The sequence below is a fragment of the Schistocerca nitens genome, chromosome 2, assembly GCF_023898315.1.
Source record: "Schistocerca nitens isolate TAMUIC-IGC-003100 chromosome 2, iqSchNite1.1, whole genome shotgun sequence".
NCBI classification, from domain to species: Eukaryota; Metazoa; Arthropoda; class Insecta; order Orthoptera; family Acrididae; genus Schistocerca; species Schistocerca nitens.
The window spans coordinates 857,880,147-857,896,798 of NC_064615.1; the positions used below are offsets into that span (position 1 = coordinate 857,880,147).

At 44.5% G+C, this 16,652-nt stretch overlaps 1 protein-coding gene across 1 annotated transcript in view; it reads left to right on the forward strand.

The window, feature by feature from the left end:
* Positions 1 to 11,286, forward strand: part of LOC126235392 (synaptic vesicle glycoprotein 2C-like) — a 68,382-nt gene extending 57,096 nt beyond the window's left edge. Inside the window, exon 4 of the mRNA XM_049944113.1 lies at positions 10,985 to 11,286. Within this exon, the coding sequence (XP_049800070.1) occupies positions 10,985 to 11,286 (302 nt within the window). The remainder of the gene's footprint in view (positions 1 to 10,984) is intronic.
* Positions 11,287 to 16,652: the final 5,366 nt, after the last annotated feature.

Here is a 16,652-nt window from a genome sequence, read left to right on the forward strand (position 1 = left end):
AATCCGTGCTAATATGTGGACAGAAGGTTTTCTGTCTCAAGAAACTTTATTCGATTAAAACTAGAAAAAAAAGTTCAAATGGGTGTGAATTCCTAAGGGACCAAACTGCTGAGGTCATCGGTCCCTAGACTTGCACACCGGCGATATGGCGCCTCAAAACACGCGGCCACTCCGCGCGGCGATTCGAACTCAGGATGCGTCCAAGATTTCCGCAGCAAACTGATGTTAAAGATATTAGTCTGTATTTATGCAGGTGTTTTGCTTTACCTTTCTTACATATAGTAGTCGCCAGCACTTTTTTTCCAGACAGATGTATGTTTGCACTGGACGAGAGATTCCCATTAAATGCAAACTAAGTAGGAGGCGATGATGATGTCACTGTAAATTTTTGAAGTGATATTGGTCAGAAGGCGATTATGTTAAACAAGAAGCCCAGAACTGCATATATGTTTTAAGTTGCGAACTATCGTTAATCACTCAGATTCTCAGAACCAACTGATAATGTACGGAGCTACACTGAAGAGCCAAATAAACTGGTACACCTGCGTAATATCGTATAGGGCCGCCGAGAGCACGCAGAAGTACCTCAACAAGACTTGGCATGGACTCGACTACTGTGAAGTAGTGCTGCAGGGAACTCACATCACAAATCCTGCAGGGCTGCCCATAAATCCGTAAGAGTACGATGGGGTGGAGATCTCTTCTGAACAGCATATTGCAAGGCATCCCAGATATGCTCAATAATGTTCATATCTGTGAAGTTTGGTGACTATCAGAAGTGTTTAAACTCAGAAGAGTGTTCCTGGAGCCACTCTGTAGCAATTCTGAACTTCTGGGCTGCCGCATTGTCCTGCTGGAAATGCCCAAGCCCATCGAAATGCACAGTGGACATGAATGGATGCAGGTGATTAGTCAGGATGCCTACGTATGCGTCGCCTGTCAGAGTCGTAGACGTATCAGGGCTCACATATCACTCAGACTGCACACACCCCACACTATTACAAAGCCTGCACCAGCTTGAACAATCCCCTGCTGACATGTAGGGTCCAAGGATTCATGAGACTGTCTCCATCCCGTACACGTCCATTTGCTCGATACAATTTTAAACGAGACTCGTCCTACTAGGCAACATGTTTCCAGTCATGAACAGTGCAATGTCGGTGTTGCTGGGCCCAGGCAAAGCGTAAAGCTTTGTGTCGTGCAGTCATCAAAGGTACATAAGTGGGCCTTCGGCTCCAAAAGCCCATATCCATGATGTTTCGTTAAATAGTTCGCAAGCTGACACTTGTTGATGGCCCAGCATTGAAATCTGCAGGAATTTGCGGAAGGGTTGCACTTCTGTCACGTTGAACGATGCTCTTCAGTCGTCGTTTGTCCTGTTCTTGCAGGATCTTTTTCCGGCCGCAGCGGTGTCGGAGATTTGATGCTTTACCGCTTCATCGCTACCTCGGAGATGCTGTGTCCTATCGCTCGTGCGCCGACTATAACACCACGTTGAAACTCACTTAAATCTTGACAACTTGCCACTGTAGCAGCAGTAAGCGGTCTAACAACTGCGCCAGACACTTGTTGTTTTATATAGACCTCGCCGACCGCAGCGCCGTATTCTGGCTCCTTACATATTTCTGTGCTTGAATATGCATGCCTACCCACTATCTTTGGTGCTTCAGTGTTGTACAGACGGCACCATCTTTGTCAGTCACATCAGATTCTTCAACAAACTTTCAGATAAACACAGTAATCTGCCTGTTATTCACTCATGATGCTCATGCCTTTCATGCACTTTCAACTTGATTTATATAATGGCTATTTTTTGTTAGTTCTGCACATGGACTCTCCTGACCGTGACTGCACGCCATTCACTGTTACCTCTCCGGTCTATTTCTCTTTTTTGTCCGTCTGTGCCCATCGCCACCCGTGGACTGCCACTCTGGTCTCCCCCTAGCACGATGTCTCCACCTGTGTGTCACGCTCTGATCACGTGAACACCATTTGAGGACACACAGTGGCTAAACATGCTTTCCTTACGCAAGAGTCTGACGAGGACAACGCTTTTCTGAATGATAAAGCTTCTCACGTTGCTTTCGTAACCAAAGAAGTAAATTGAAATGGCTCTGAGTTCAGGGTCAAATTCAGATATTAATTTGTCTACAAAAAAAAAAATTCATGTTCATAAAATGAGAGATGACATTATGTTCCTCACATTAGAAGATAAAGGTCCCTAACTCAGTTGCCCATGAGTGTATTATTCCTTCTAATGTGACCAAGGAAACAACACCAGATATTCACGCTCAAACTCTTAAATTTCTGAAGCTCATGTGAAGGCGCTCTGTGCTTTGTTATCTTTCACTTGATAATATTGCATAATGTATTTGCCAAGTTTGACCTCCAGTGAATCTCAAAGCTACACACATCAAAAATAGTTTTGCATCACGCCGGTTTCCAGATCTCCTGAAGATAGACGTTGACTGTACATACTGTATCACAGACAGAGTCCCTTTGAATGTCCAGAGATGTCAATAAACCAGCCCAAATATGTAAACAAACATACAAAATAGGGGCCAGGGGGTCCGACAGTCGATCAGTTCCAGTCTTTCCACCAGGAAGGAGGTACACAGCTCGTGTTGACTGTAGTTCAACCATGCCTAGACGGTCAATACCGCGGTTCCATCGTGTCTACATTGCTACTTCGTGCCAGGAAGGGCTCTCAATGAGGGAAGTGTCCAGGCGTCTCGGAGTGAACCAAAGCGATGATGTTCGGACATCGATGAGATACAGAGAGACAGGAACTGTCGGTGACATGCCTCACTCAGGCCGCCCAACGGCTACTACTGTAGTGGATGACCGCTACCTACGGATTATGACTCGGAGGTACCCCGACACCAAGATCACCATGTTGAATGATGCTTTTCATGCAGCCACAGGACGTCATGTTACGACTCAAACAGCGCACAATAGGCTGCATGATGCGCAACATCGCTCCCAGCGTCCATGGCGAGGTCCATCTTTGCAACCACGACACCACGCTGCGCGGTGCAGATGGGTCCAACAACATTCCGAATGGACCGCGCAGGATTGGCATCACGTTCTCTTCACTGATGAGCGTCGCATATGCCTTCAACCAGACAATCGTCGGAGATGTGTTTGGAGGCAACGTGGTCACGCTGAACGCCTTAGACACACTGTCCAGCGAGTGCAGCAAGGTGTAGGTTCATTGTTGTTTTGGAGTGGCATTATGTGGGGCTGACATACGCCGCTGGTGGTCATGGAAGGCGCAGTAACGGCTGTACGATACGTGAATGCCATCCTCCGACCAGTAGTGCAACCATATAGGCAGCATATTGGCGAGGCATTCGTCTTCGTGAACGACAATTTGCGCTCCCATCGTGTACATCTTGTGAATGACTTCCATCAGGATAACGACATCGCTCCACTAGAATGACCAGCATGTTCTCCAGACATGAAACCGGTCGAACATACCTGGGATGGATTGAAAAGGGCTATTCATGGAAGACGTGACCCACCAACCACTCTGAGGGATCTACGCCGAATCGCCGTTGGGGAGTGGGACAATCTGGACTAACAGTGTCTTGTTGAACTTGTAGACAGTATTCCACGATGAATACAGATGTGAATCAATGCAAGGGGACGTGCTACTGGGTATCAGAGGTACCGGCGTGTACAGCAATGTGTGGTTTTCGTGAGCAATAAAAATGGCGGAAATGATCTTTATGTTGATCTCTATTCTAATTTTTTGTACAGGTTCTAGAACTCTCGGAACCGAGGTGCTGCAAAACTATTTTTGATGTGTGTACATTAACACCTGCATTTATTCTCGTCTCCCACAAACCACCGTATCAAGATTATCGATTTGCTGTATAACGAATCATTCATGGAGAGGGGAAAGGAAGGCCAGATTTCAATGACCAGTTCATTTTGAAGACTTTAGAGAAAGATCACAGGCAATAATTAGACAAAGGTTGGGGAAGTAAGGGGCCAAAGTCTTTGTAATGAGTCCTTCTCCACATTCGCAATAAATGGTTTAAGAAACCACAGAAAACCTAAATTAATTTAGGTGGTGGGAATTTAAGCCCACTCCACCCGACTAAGCACCGCACTACCTTTTTGTAGACTCGCCGTCCAATGCTACTGACTTGCGCTCTGACTTGGAATGTGTCAGTTGCTGGGCCGCTATACTCGGTAAATTTACGGTTTGGCATAGAAACAAAACAATAAAAAAATTATTCCAAGAGTGTGGAGTGGTGGACTGGACTGATTAACGCACACAGGTTGGACCTTATTCTATGCATTTATTCGTAAGCAATACTATTGACAAAACTCACAAAACAATCACTTTAATATCAAATACATTGACGCACTACCTCAATGACAACAATCTTCAAATTTTACTTAGGCTGAGGGAATATAGTTTTTCTTTAAAATTTCGCAGTTCCTTTACAGGGCGCAAATAAAATTAAAAATGGCGCATTAAAAAATACTGCAGTTTTCTAATCTAGAGAACAAACAGTAAGATCGAAACAAGAAATATAGTTTAACCTTCATGTCTCTACCGTTTTCGCTAAAGGTAACAACGTAAACTGTGTCTTAGTATTTCTTCATTAAACGAAAAATTTATTTAATCTTTATCTTCTTTGAGCCAGCGGTACACCTTTCATGAAGGTTTTGTCAAAGGTGGTGGTAAGTTCCTATGGGACCAAACAGCTGAGGTCATCTGTCCTTGGCTTACACACTACTTAATCTAACTTAAACTAACTTACTCTAAGGACGACACACATACCCATGCCCTACGGAGGACTCGAACCTCCGACGGGGGAAGCCGCGCGATCCGTGGCAAGACGCCTGAGACCGCGCGGCTACCCCCGCGGGAAGGCCTTATCAAAGGACAAGGCATAAGTAACTATCACAGAACATCAACGAATATCCGATGGCTTTCCCTCGTGTGGCGAACCAGTTTAGTTACAGTCAAAAACTCTTGCTTACAGAAGTCAGTTTTAAAGAAGCGATGCGATACTTTCAGGTGGAGGACGCCTGGTAAGTAATTACGACATTTGACGTCCGAAACACTAATACAGCTGGAGCCGGCTTCTGCATCCAAAGTATCGAGCGATTTAGAGGCCTCCCCCAAATTAAGAGCCCAACACGGCACAGCAGAGTATTTCTCACTGCATCAAATACTCCACGTCGGCCACGTCGCTTTAACAACAGCAATTACCCGTCCGCACACTTAACACCCAAACATTAAGATGTCAGACAGTCGGATCGTTACCCAATGTAATTTATCGACAGAGTATCAACCAAAATTCCGATATAGTTTGTGCTATGGGTTGTCATCCAGGAGAATTTGTGCAAATAGTAACTGACGTACGAAGCACGGGGAAAGCATAACTGTGAGCATATGCCGTGTAGATCTCCGGTGGGGAAGACTGTAGAGCATTAGTGTGTCATACAAGGATCCTGAGTTCGAGCCCTCGTCATGCCAGTTTCTCCACTGTAGTACGTTTGAAAATGTCATATGGGACAACATGTTACTGACATGTAAAAGGACTGTTCGTAGTTTACACTTATGCCTATGTTTTATTAGCAGTCCACTACCACTTCATTTATTTGATAGAAACAAACATATGGAGTACATATGTAGTTCCAGAGGATAAACCTAAACAACCAGAACAGAAGAATAAAGAGAAAGTTGCATCACATGTGCGTAAGTATTAATAATAATAGTAATAATACTTCCGCACGTGTGATCCAATTATTTCTTTGTTTTTCTGTTCCAATTATTTGTTTATTCTGTGAAACTATATATGTACTCTATTGGTTTGCTACTTTCAAATAAATAAAGGGAAAGTCGACTTCCAATAAATCATTGCTATAAACTCCGAACAATCCTTCTTCATGTCAGGAACGTGTTGTTCCATATAACAGTTTCACATGTATTACAGTACAAAGGCTCGAACTCAGGACCCCTCGCACGCTGTTAGAGGCGCCATGTCAGGGACTGAGTGGCTCCTCCCATTGGAGCTTCGAGTCCTCCCTCGGGCATGGGTGTGTGTGTGTGTTGTTCTTAGCATAAGTTAGTTTAACTAGTGTGTAACACTAGGGACCGATGATATCAGCATTTTGGTCCCTTAGGAATTCACACCCACATCAGGACCCTTAGTACGACTTCTCCACCGTAGCTGTGCACGACGAATACTCGGAGGTGTTTATTTAATTACTGTTTATACAAATTCTCCTGGACGACAGCACATAGCACAAACTATATCGGAGTTTTGGTTGATACTCTGTCGATATACAACATTTGGTACGCATCTCATTGTCTGACATCTGGAGGTTTGAGCGCTAGCCTTGCTCCCGTCGTACACCCAGTGCGACAATAAGACTCCGCACAGCTCTCGCGTGTCGGTGCCAGACGGCGTGGAATTAGATTTCTAACAGCCTATCGTCTAAATGTGCAGGACACTGGCACACTCCGTATGGCGAAAGAATAACTGACAGCTGACGGCGTTGTTGCCAGCTTTAAAATGCAAAGTGTGAAAGCGTTATGGCTATACAAAAGCTATGTAACCGGGAACAGTAGCTGGCCTTAGAGCTGCAGAAACACTGAGGCATTGCCACAGACGTATACAAAATCGCATTACGGTAGTGGTTGCGGTAGATGTGCGAAGCAACAGCGCTAAGCCCACTGTAATTGTCAGGGATTCACTTTCATGCTTACCGTACATCCGCCAGCTGCAGGAACAAATAGAGGGATTGCACAGAGCTCATTTCATGGATGAAGTCGATGACTCACTTCAAGGAATGAAAGCGACTTCCACATCGTGACTATTGTTCGATGTGTAGTCTGTAATTCGTTGGATTTTGTCCAAATACAAAATGAAAGAGTCGTAATTAGTCGCATACTAATTCCCGTCATGTCCAACGTCCTAACACAAACGGTTCAGAAGTTATGACGAGTTTATTTCATATATTCAACTACTGTCATCCTGTATCACCTATGCCAGAGGTATAGGCATGATTAACTCCATTTTGCTCATTGCTAAAATGTTATTCCAGTATTGGAGAGCCTTGGCAACACTGATGCAAATTTAGAAGGGGAACAGCAATTGGCTGAGGCATGGACTGAAATTTTTACTGGGGAGAGAGATGTACTACGGTAGCATATACAGCTGGAGTAGCTGGAGTGCCAGCGTGGCGCAATGGATAGCACCTCCGCCTAATAAAATGGAGACCTGGATTTGAATCCCAGCGCTGGCACAAACTCTAATGCACTGATATAGCCTATATCTTTATCAAAGTTAACGTGGCCTTGTGTTTTGCAAAACATAACATACACCTAAATTATACATTGAAATGGTAGTATCTTCTGCATTTGGTTAAATACCATTATCCATCTAAGCTACTACTTGAGATATCATTACACCAGCATAAACTCATGAGCCAAAAAATTAAGGCCAACGTTTTGGGCAGTCTTTGCAAAGCCACACAGAAACGGTTCTATATGGCATGGATTCGACAAGTCTTTGGTAGGTTTCTGGAGGTTTGTGGCACCAGAACTATGGACAGGTCACACAGTTCTCGTAAATTATTGGTAGATGGTTTGTGAACTTAGAGTTAGCCCTTGATGGCACCCAACAGTGTTCCATCGGGTTCAGGTCAGGTGAATTTTGTGGCCAGGATGTCAACGTGATTTCGCTATCATGCTTCTCAAATCACTGCAGTACGATTCTGTACTTGTACACAGACAGTTATCCTGCTCCAAGAAGCCTCGGGGAATAACCCCCATAGCCTAATACTGTTCACACTGGCCTGGACCAATGGCACCGTGCATGTTTTGAGTAGTCACTCACTCGCCTGTATATCGGCGTAGTGGGACACGACCATCGACCTGGTGTAACAAGGAACGTGATTGCCCTGACCAGGCGGCTTGTTTCCATTGAGTCATGGTTCAATCTCGATGATAGGGATCATCTGCTCCGGAGTTATGCGTCCAAGGACGAGCGCTGACCGGTGTGTTTCGAAAAATTTGTGCTTGTACCAGCGCTGTACTCTATCGTCAGATCAACTTTACATAGTGAGCAAGCCTTCGATCTGCACGTTCTGTTATGAAGTGTAGGCGTCTAACACCTTATCGCCTGCTCATACTTTCACTATCCTTCAATCACTTTACATAGGTGCTCACCAGAGTAGTATGCTCGCAGCTGAACACCATCCCCATTTTCAAGATATTCGTCCCCAAGGGGCCTGGCCCTAACGATCTGACATTTGTCAAAGTTCTTTACGTCAATGGATTTCCCGATTTGCGGGGCCTATAGTCGTTAGAATGATTTCTCAATCATCTCTGTCCAGCTTATATACACACATGAAAAAAACTTTTGCATCACCTCGGTTCCGAGAGTTACGGAACCTGTACCGAAAATTGGAATAGAGATCAAATAAATATCATTTCCGCCCTTTTTATTGCTCATGAAAGCCACACATTGCATGTTGTACCTCCATACAGCGAGAGCTTCAGAGGTGGTGGTCCAGAATGCTGTACAGAGCGGTACCTCTGATACCCAGTAACACGTCCTCTTGCATTGATGCATGACTGTATTCGTCGTGGCATGCTATCCACAAGTTCATCAAGGCACTGCTGGTCCACATTGTCCCACTCCTCAACAGCGATTCGGCGTAGATCCCTCACAGTGGTTGGTGGGTCACGTCATCCATAAACAGCCCTTTTCAAACTACCCCAGGCATGTTGAATGGGGTTCATGTCTGGAGAAGATGTCGGCCACTCTAGTGGAGCGATGGTTTTATCCTGATGGAAGTCATTCACAAGAGGTGCACGATGGGGGCGCGAATTATCGTCCATGAAGACGTATGAATCGCCAATATGCTGCCGACTTTTTTGCACTGTCGGTCGGAGGATGGCATTCACGTATCGTACAGCCGTTACTGCGCCTTCCATGACCACCAGCGGCGTATGTCAGCCCCACATAATGCCACTCCAAAACAGCAATGAACCTACACCGTGCTGCACTCACTGGACAGTGTATCTATGGCGTTCAGCCTGCCCGGGTGCCTCCAAACACGTCTCCGACGATTGTCTGGTTGAAGTTATATGCGACATTCATCGGTGAAGAGAACGTGATATCAATCCTGAGCGGTCCATTCGGCATGTTGTTCAAAATGGTTCAAATGGCTCTGGGCACTATGGGACTTAACATCTGAGGTCGTCAGTCCCCTAGAACTTAGAACTACTTAAACCTAACTAACCTAAGGACATCACACACACCCATGCCCGAGGCAGGATTCGAACCTGCGACCGTAGCGGTCGCGCGGTTCCAGACTGAAGCGCCTAGAAGCACTCGGTCACTCAGGCCGGCCAGCAAGTTGTTCGGCGCATCTGTACCGCACTGCATGGTGTCGTGGTTGCAAAGATAGACCTCGCCATGGACATCGGGAGCGAAGTTGCGCATCATGCAGCCTATTGTGCGCTATTTGAGTCGTAACACGAGTTCCTGTGGCTGCAGGAAAAGCATTACTCAACATGGTGGCGTTGCTGTCAGGGTTCCTCCGAGCCATAATCCATAGGTAGCAGTCATCCATTGCAGTAGTAGCCCTTGGGCGGCCTGAGTGAGGCATGTCATCGACAGTTCCTGCCTCTCTGTATCTCCTGCATGTCCGAACAACATCGCTTTGGTTCACTCCGAGACACCTGGACACTTCCCTCGTTGAGAGCCCTTCCCGACACGAAGTAACAATGCGGACGCGATCAAACCGCGGTATTGACCGTCTAGGAACAGTCGAACAACAGACAACACGAGCCGTGCACCTCCTTCCTGGTGGAAAGACTGGAACTGATCGGCAGTCGGACCCCCTCCGTTTAATAGGCGCTGCTCTGCGTGCTTGTTTACATCTTTGGGCGGGTTTAGTGACATCTCTGAACAGTCAAAGGGACTGTGTCTGTGATACAATATGTAGAGTCAACGTCTATCTCCAGGAGTTCTGAGAACTGGGGTGATGCAAAACTTCTTTTTATGTTTTTGTTTCCCCTACCGTGCCGTGTATCATCAACGCCAGCAGGTGTCATTCAGTCTCGCGGTAGGCAGTCGTCATAACGTTTCGCCTCATAAGTGTAGTTTCCAGGGGTTAGGAGGCCTTTATCCACATTGTAAGGCACCGAGCCGTTTGATGCAGCTCTCCATGCTACTCTATCCTGTGCAAGCCTCTTCATCTCCCAGTACCTACTGCAGCCTACATCCTTCTGAATCTGCTTAGTGTATTCATCTCTTGGTCTCCCTCTACGATTTTTACCGTCGACGTTGCCCTCCAGTACTAAATTGGTGATCTCTTGATACCTCAGAAAATGTCCTACCAACCGATCCCTTCTTCTGGTCAAGTTGTGCCACAAACTCCTCTTCTCCCCAATTCTATTCAATACCTCCTCATTAGTTATGTGATCTACCCATCTAATCTTCAGCATTCTTCTGTAGCACCACATTTCGGAAGCTTCTATTCTCTTCTTGTCTAAACTATTTATCGTCCACGTTTCACATCCATACATGGCTACACTCCATATGAATACTTTCATAAACGACTTCCTGACGCTTATATCTATACTCGATGTTAACAAATTTCTCATCTTCAGAAACGCTTTTCTTGCCATTGCCAGTCTACATTTTATATCCTCTCTACTTCGACCATCATCAGCTATTTTGCTCCCCAAATAGCAAAACTCCTTTACTACTTTAAGTGTCTCATTAGGTAGCCGTTAGGTGGTATAATTTCGGTAGTTGCGACTGTCAACCTATTTTTTTCTCCTTCAGTATTTGTGACTTTCACTTTTATTATTTGTTTTGGGAGTTATTTCCAGGTTAAAAATTGCGATCAAATTTGTCTTAACAGAAAAAAACATTGCTTACTGTAGTTGTCCAGGGTTAGTCGTATTGTCGATAAAGCGTACATGTTGGCACAGCAGATGCGTGGTGGGAGCTGAGTCCGCTGGGTGGGGCGCGTCCGCAGAAGCTGGAGGTGGCTACGCTGCGGCTGTGGTCGTGGCGAATTGGAATGGTGCTGACCAGCTTCGCGTGCCTGCTGTCCGCCTGCACCACGGGCGTGCTGCGCAATACGGCCAGGCACCTGCTCTCCAGAGGCCGTCAGGGGGAAGCACACGTCGTCCTTCGCGGCATGTTCGCTATCAACCATAACAAGCTTGAGGCTGACTACCAGGTGTGTTCCCCACCATCCCTCCTCCGCTTGCTGAACAAAGTGCATGTATAGCACCAGACCTGCATGATGCACTACTTGGCGCCTGCTCTTCAGAGGCCCTCAGGGGGAAGCACATGTGGTCCTGCACCACATGTTCGCTATCAACTATAACAAGATTGAGGCTGACTACCAGGTGTGTTCCCCACCATCCCTCCTCCACTTGCTGAACAAAGTGCACGTATAGCACCAGACCTGCATGATGTACTACTTGGCACCTGCTCTGCAGAGGCCGTCAGGGAGAAGCACACGTCGTCCTGCACCACATGTTCACTATCAACCATAACAAGCTCGAGGCTGACTACCAGGTGTGTTCCCCACCATCCCACCTCCGCTTGCTGAACAAAGTGCACGTATAGCAGCAGACCTGCATGCTGCACTACAAGTCTTGGCACCTGCTCTGCAGAGGCCACCTGGGGGAAGCACATGCCACCCTGCACTAAATGTTCGCCACCAACCATAACTAGCCTGAGGGCGGCCACAGGCCCCTCTTTCCAACTGGGCACTCTGGGCACGTGCCCGCAATTGATAGGGGCCCCCCTACTTCCTACCAGGGGACATATTCTGTATTGTTCATACTGATCAGTGCCGTAGGTTAGCCTCGGTCATGATTTATTAAAAAACTAGAAACCTGCCTCGATTGCGAAAAAAGCACCTAGTGTTAACCTAGGTTTCGGCGCAGATAACTACACCTTCTTCAGAACAATAAAACCCACAAGTGCCTAAGAAGACCTTTGTCAATGATTAAAAGAGCACCATAGCTATACATTTATAAACGAAAAAAAGGAAAACACTACTTAACTTAATGGTGTACGCTCCACCTCACACCGGCCTATGTTCGATAGGCCATGGCCCGCCATAAACTGCAGATACAAATGGTCGCTCACTTACAAGCCTGACCCGCTACCTATGCACATGCGGAAGACAAGGGAAGTTACTTGAATGCGCATGTGCATACGAATACGAGAAAGTTTATACATGGGTCGTGGCTAAATAGCCCATATATTCACATCCGTGGATCAACGTATATCAAAAAATAGAATGGATAGAATAAGTGATGAGCTAAATGGGAGATGAAACCTAAAAATGAACGCACACGGTTGCTTATGCCAGGAAAGAAACATATATGAACCTACCTATGACAACAGGAGGAACTCTTAAAAACTATTCCTAAAGCCAATAGTTAGCCCGGGGGGGGGGGGGGCTGAGGGGACGTACTCTAAAGACGTCGTGGTAATAAAGATATAGGGATAAACCGTGAGGTGTTCAACGGGCTAAAATCACCTTCATCGTAAAAGGAAAATGAGGATAAAAAGAAAGAAGATGAACAGCTTGACCAACCGCGCTCGAGAATCAGCGCACGCATGTGAAAATCCCCAGATCATCGCATTTACAAGTATGAAGAATAAATTAAAGGTGCGAAACCTTCAAAAAAATTTCTGTTTCTTAGTAGGAGTTGGTCGTTAAGGATATTGTCTTTATCATGTTGCAGATGCTTAAAGATCTGCATTTCTTCCAAAACATCCAGTTTTAAGCCCTTAACCTCGACATGAAGTAACTCGATATTAACTGTAGGGCTCGACGCATGAGCCGTTTGCACAAGGTGTTCCGCATAAGTAGAGCCCTTAGTACCGTCACCGCTTCTAGTAGGAATATGCTCTTTATACCTGAGACCCAGAGCTTGTCCCGTTTGCCCGATGTAAAATTTTGGACAATCCCCGCATGTAATTTTATATACTCCTGATTGGAAAAGTTTATCGCTCTTATTGTGCAAGGAGTGGATTAAATTCCTATGTAAGCTATTATTAGTAGAGTAGGCGACTCTGAAATTATGGGCTCTGAGTAAACGCCCCAATTTGTAACTTATATTGCCTATGTAAGGGATAGATATCGTTGCCACTTGTTTGTCATCTAACGTATCTCCTAGGGTGGAAGACGTAATATTATTTTTATTTATTTTCTTGTTATACATCCGTCTTACCAACTGCGGCCTATAGCCATTATTTATAGCAATATGCTCAAGTGTGCGGTAGAAACTAAACTGGTCACATAGGCCGGTGTGAGGTGGAGCGTACACCATTAAGTAGTGGCTTTGCCTTTGTACATATGTACTGTTTGTGTTTTCCTTTTTTAGTTTATAAATGTATAGCTATGGTGTTCTTTTAATCATTGACAAAGGTCTTCTTAGGCACTTGTGGGTTTTATTGTTCTGAAGAAGGTGTAGTTATCTACGCCGAAACCTAGGTTAACATTAGGTGCTTTTTTCGCAATCGAGGCGGGTTTCTAGTTTTTTAATATATTAACCAACGATTGCTGACGCGCTGCGATGTTGAAGGTTCTTCAGTCATGATTCATTTTCGGTTCTCTATCCGAAGTTACTATTCTGTAAGCTTCTGAGTAGAGATGAGGAAACTCGTTCATCCTTTGGCACTAGTTCACTGGTGATCGCTCCTTTTTTTGGACTCGTTTATTTTTACTCGTTCACCGTTCATTTGTGCTGCGAATATGGTTCTTATCAAAAACTGAAAATTTGTAGCATAGGTGACTGAAGATGGAAGGCGCCAAGAGGGGGCACTTGTCTCCCCCCCTGGAGTACAGAGTCTTTATTCATAACAGAATTCTTACACACATGTAATATTCGTGAGTCTGCAAAACCTCTCGTTTAGCCAACTGTAGCGTTATGTGGCTAATCGCAGAGAAGTAATATAAGGTGGGACACGAAAAACCGGCCCCGAGTACAGACTGCTCGCCAATTATGCACGATTTGTTGACCACTACAAGCGGAATAGATAAACAATAATAATTAGGCAGTGAAGAAATAAAAAATAAACTAATGCAAACAACAATTTCGAAACAATAGATGACGACTGGTGGGCGACAATGAGCAGCTAGTAGTCGGGATCGAGTTTTCGTGCGCCGCCCTGTACCACTGAAATAATATCGTAGAAGATATTATATTCTCTTTACAAAATGTGACACCAGACACTTGAGTATCGAGCGCGGGCTTCATTGGATTGTAAGTCAGTCTGTGTTCCATAACAACGAACATGAAATTTTACCTTGGTTCAAAAGGAAAATGGTCACACGTGTGTTCCATGCCGACTTCCTTTGCATGTGTAATAACAAAAGAATCTTGCCTTTTTACAAGTATTTCTTCTGCTGTTTATCGAAATACTGAAGCAAGCTGATACACAGTTTTGTTACCTGAAGAGATGTTTGTATTACATACCACATAATTTTTATGTAATTTGCGTAATTATAAAATACATTTTAATTACCGGTCGTTGACGCTGAATAGAATACAAAAAGAACCAGAAGCTAGAAGTTCAAAAAATTTTTGAAACAGATCTAGAATGGGCGTGCGCAGCGAACGAAAAGAACAACTCGATACTGAACTAACTATGAGAAGTCGGTAATGGGACCGAGGCTGAACGAGACCGGCCAAAGTGCCACTGCGGGAACGAGACCGACCGTTTCCTGCTCCCAAGAACTAGAAGTAGAAAGCTGCGACCAAGACCTAGACAGACAGGAATGCGGCCGAGGCTGGAAAGAGACCGACCGAAGTGTAATTGCGGGAACAAGACTGACTGTTTCCCATTCCTGGGAACTAGAAATAGACAGCTGCGACCGAAGTGAACTATGAAAGACCATTCCTTAGAATTCGTTCCTTGCTCGTTCCGTTCATCTTGCTGAACCGTTCTTTTGGGCCCATTAGTTTGCAAACGACCCATCTCTATTTCTGAGACCTGTTACCGATCGGTCGTCCTGCCGATTTTTCGATAACTGTACTGAGAGGTTTTCGATTTCAGTATGGCCCTCTCGTTCGGTTCGATATGATTTATATACACCTAAAATTTGTTATTGTAAATATATTAAGTGGTTTTCATTTCGGATTTAGTGATTGTGTTATTGAAGAACACCAGAATGCGTCCGGGTGGAAAGTGAGTTCACAACAGACTGTTTTCCTTTGTTAGAAAAATCGTTTCTATTGTTGTTACTGCGAATGATTGTAACATAAGAAAACAGGTTCGATCAAATTTCTCACAAAATACTTGTTATTTTTACGTAATTAAACGTTTAAAAAATCATTAAATTTCAGAAGGTAGGCTCTGCTTACGTATATCACTTAAGTGTCAGCTGAAATTGCTAGTGACTTCGCGTACTTTTTTCCGCAAATAGTTTACTTATTAACTGTTGAAACGCGTTTACATTTTTAAAGTAACAATGCAAAAGAATTTTGTGAAGCCTGATAGAGGAAACATTCCAAAATTTTATGCATTTGCGGCTTACGCCCGCATCATTCGGCAATGAGGTCAACCTGCGTATGTCTTGACTGGAATTATGTGGAACCAAGCGCTGAAGCGTGTGGGATGCAGTAGTACAGTGGGTAAGACAACCAGCTATCCTGTCAACAGTCGTTAGTTCACATACTGCTGTGTACAAAAATATTTCTTTTTCCTCTTCGTGTTAGCAACACATTCAAAGACCTCGTTAATTGTCAAAGTTAAGCATTTTTCTGATACATTCGTTGTTATTTACACGCAAGAGCGCGCATCCTCGATAATGAGTATCTTCGATTTCGTGACTTCATATGTTTAAGAAATGAAAGATGAAGTTGCTGTGCGCGAAACAATTGACAGTGACGTTTATACTTTTTCTTGCCACAAATAATTCACCATTTTTTTCTGAATACTAAGCGATTGCCAAATGTGTGGTCAGACAGGAATCTAAGAGCACAACTTAAATTACTGCGAATGAAACTAACAACAATTGTCTTTGCATTTTAGCTTGTCAACTATTCATCTGCGAACGAATCGTTAACAACAGTATACAGAGATGAAAGATTCCTGCCACAATATTTTTAGACTACACCACCATATATGAAACATTTTGATTAGTCAGATGCATGGTATAAACTACAACGAACTTTTATTGCTGTACTCACCACACGCTCTCGCAAGGGCGTTTTCTTAAATTTTGTTTTTATGAACCAAATCGTTTATGTGTCATATAGGGAAGTAGGCTACTTCATCATTTGGATCTCTAGGAACGAGTTACAACCACATTCTACACATGTTCTTATTCTTTGACACTCTCTTAAACAATTTTTCGGGTTCGTGGAGATATGTTCCGTCTATGCAACTAATTGAAGGCAGTTTGTTTATCGCCATACGCGTTTCGCTTCTTTTATTTGTGAAGCATCTTCACTAATAAAAGAAGCGAAACGCGCATAGCAATAAACAAACTGCCTTCGATTAGTTGCATAGACGGAATGTACCTCCATGAATTTTTAAGCGACTAAGGAACGACGGAAAACAGAAGCAATGACGATTTTTCCGGGTGTTTCTATACATGTATTTGTACAATGTGGTACATCACTC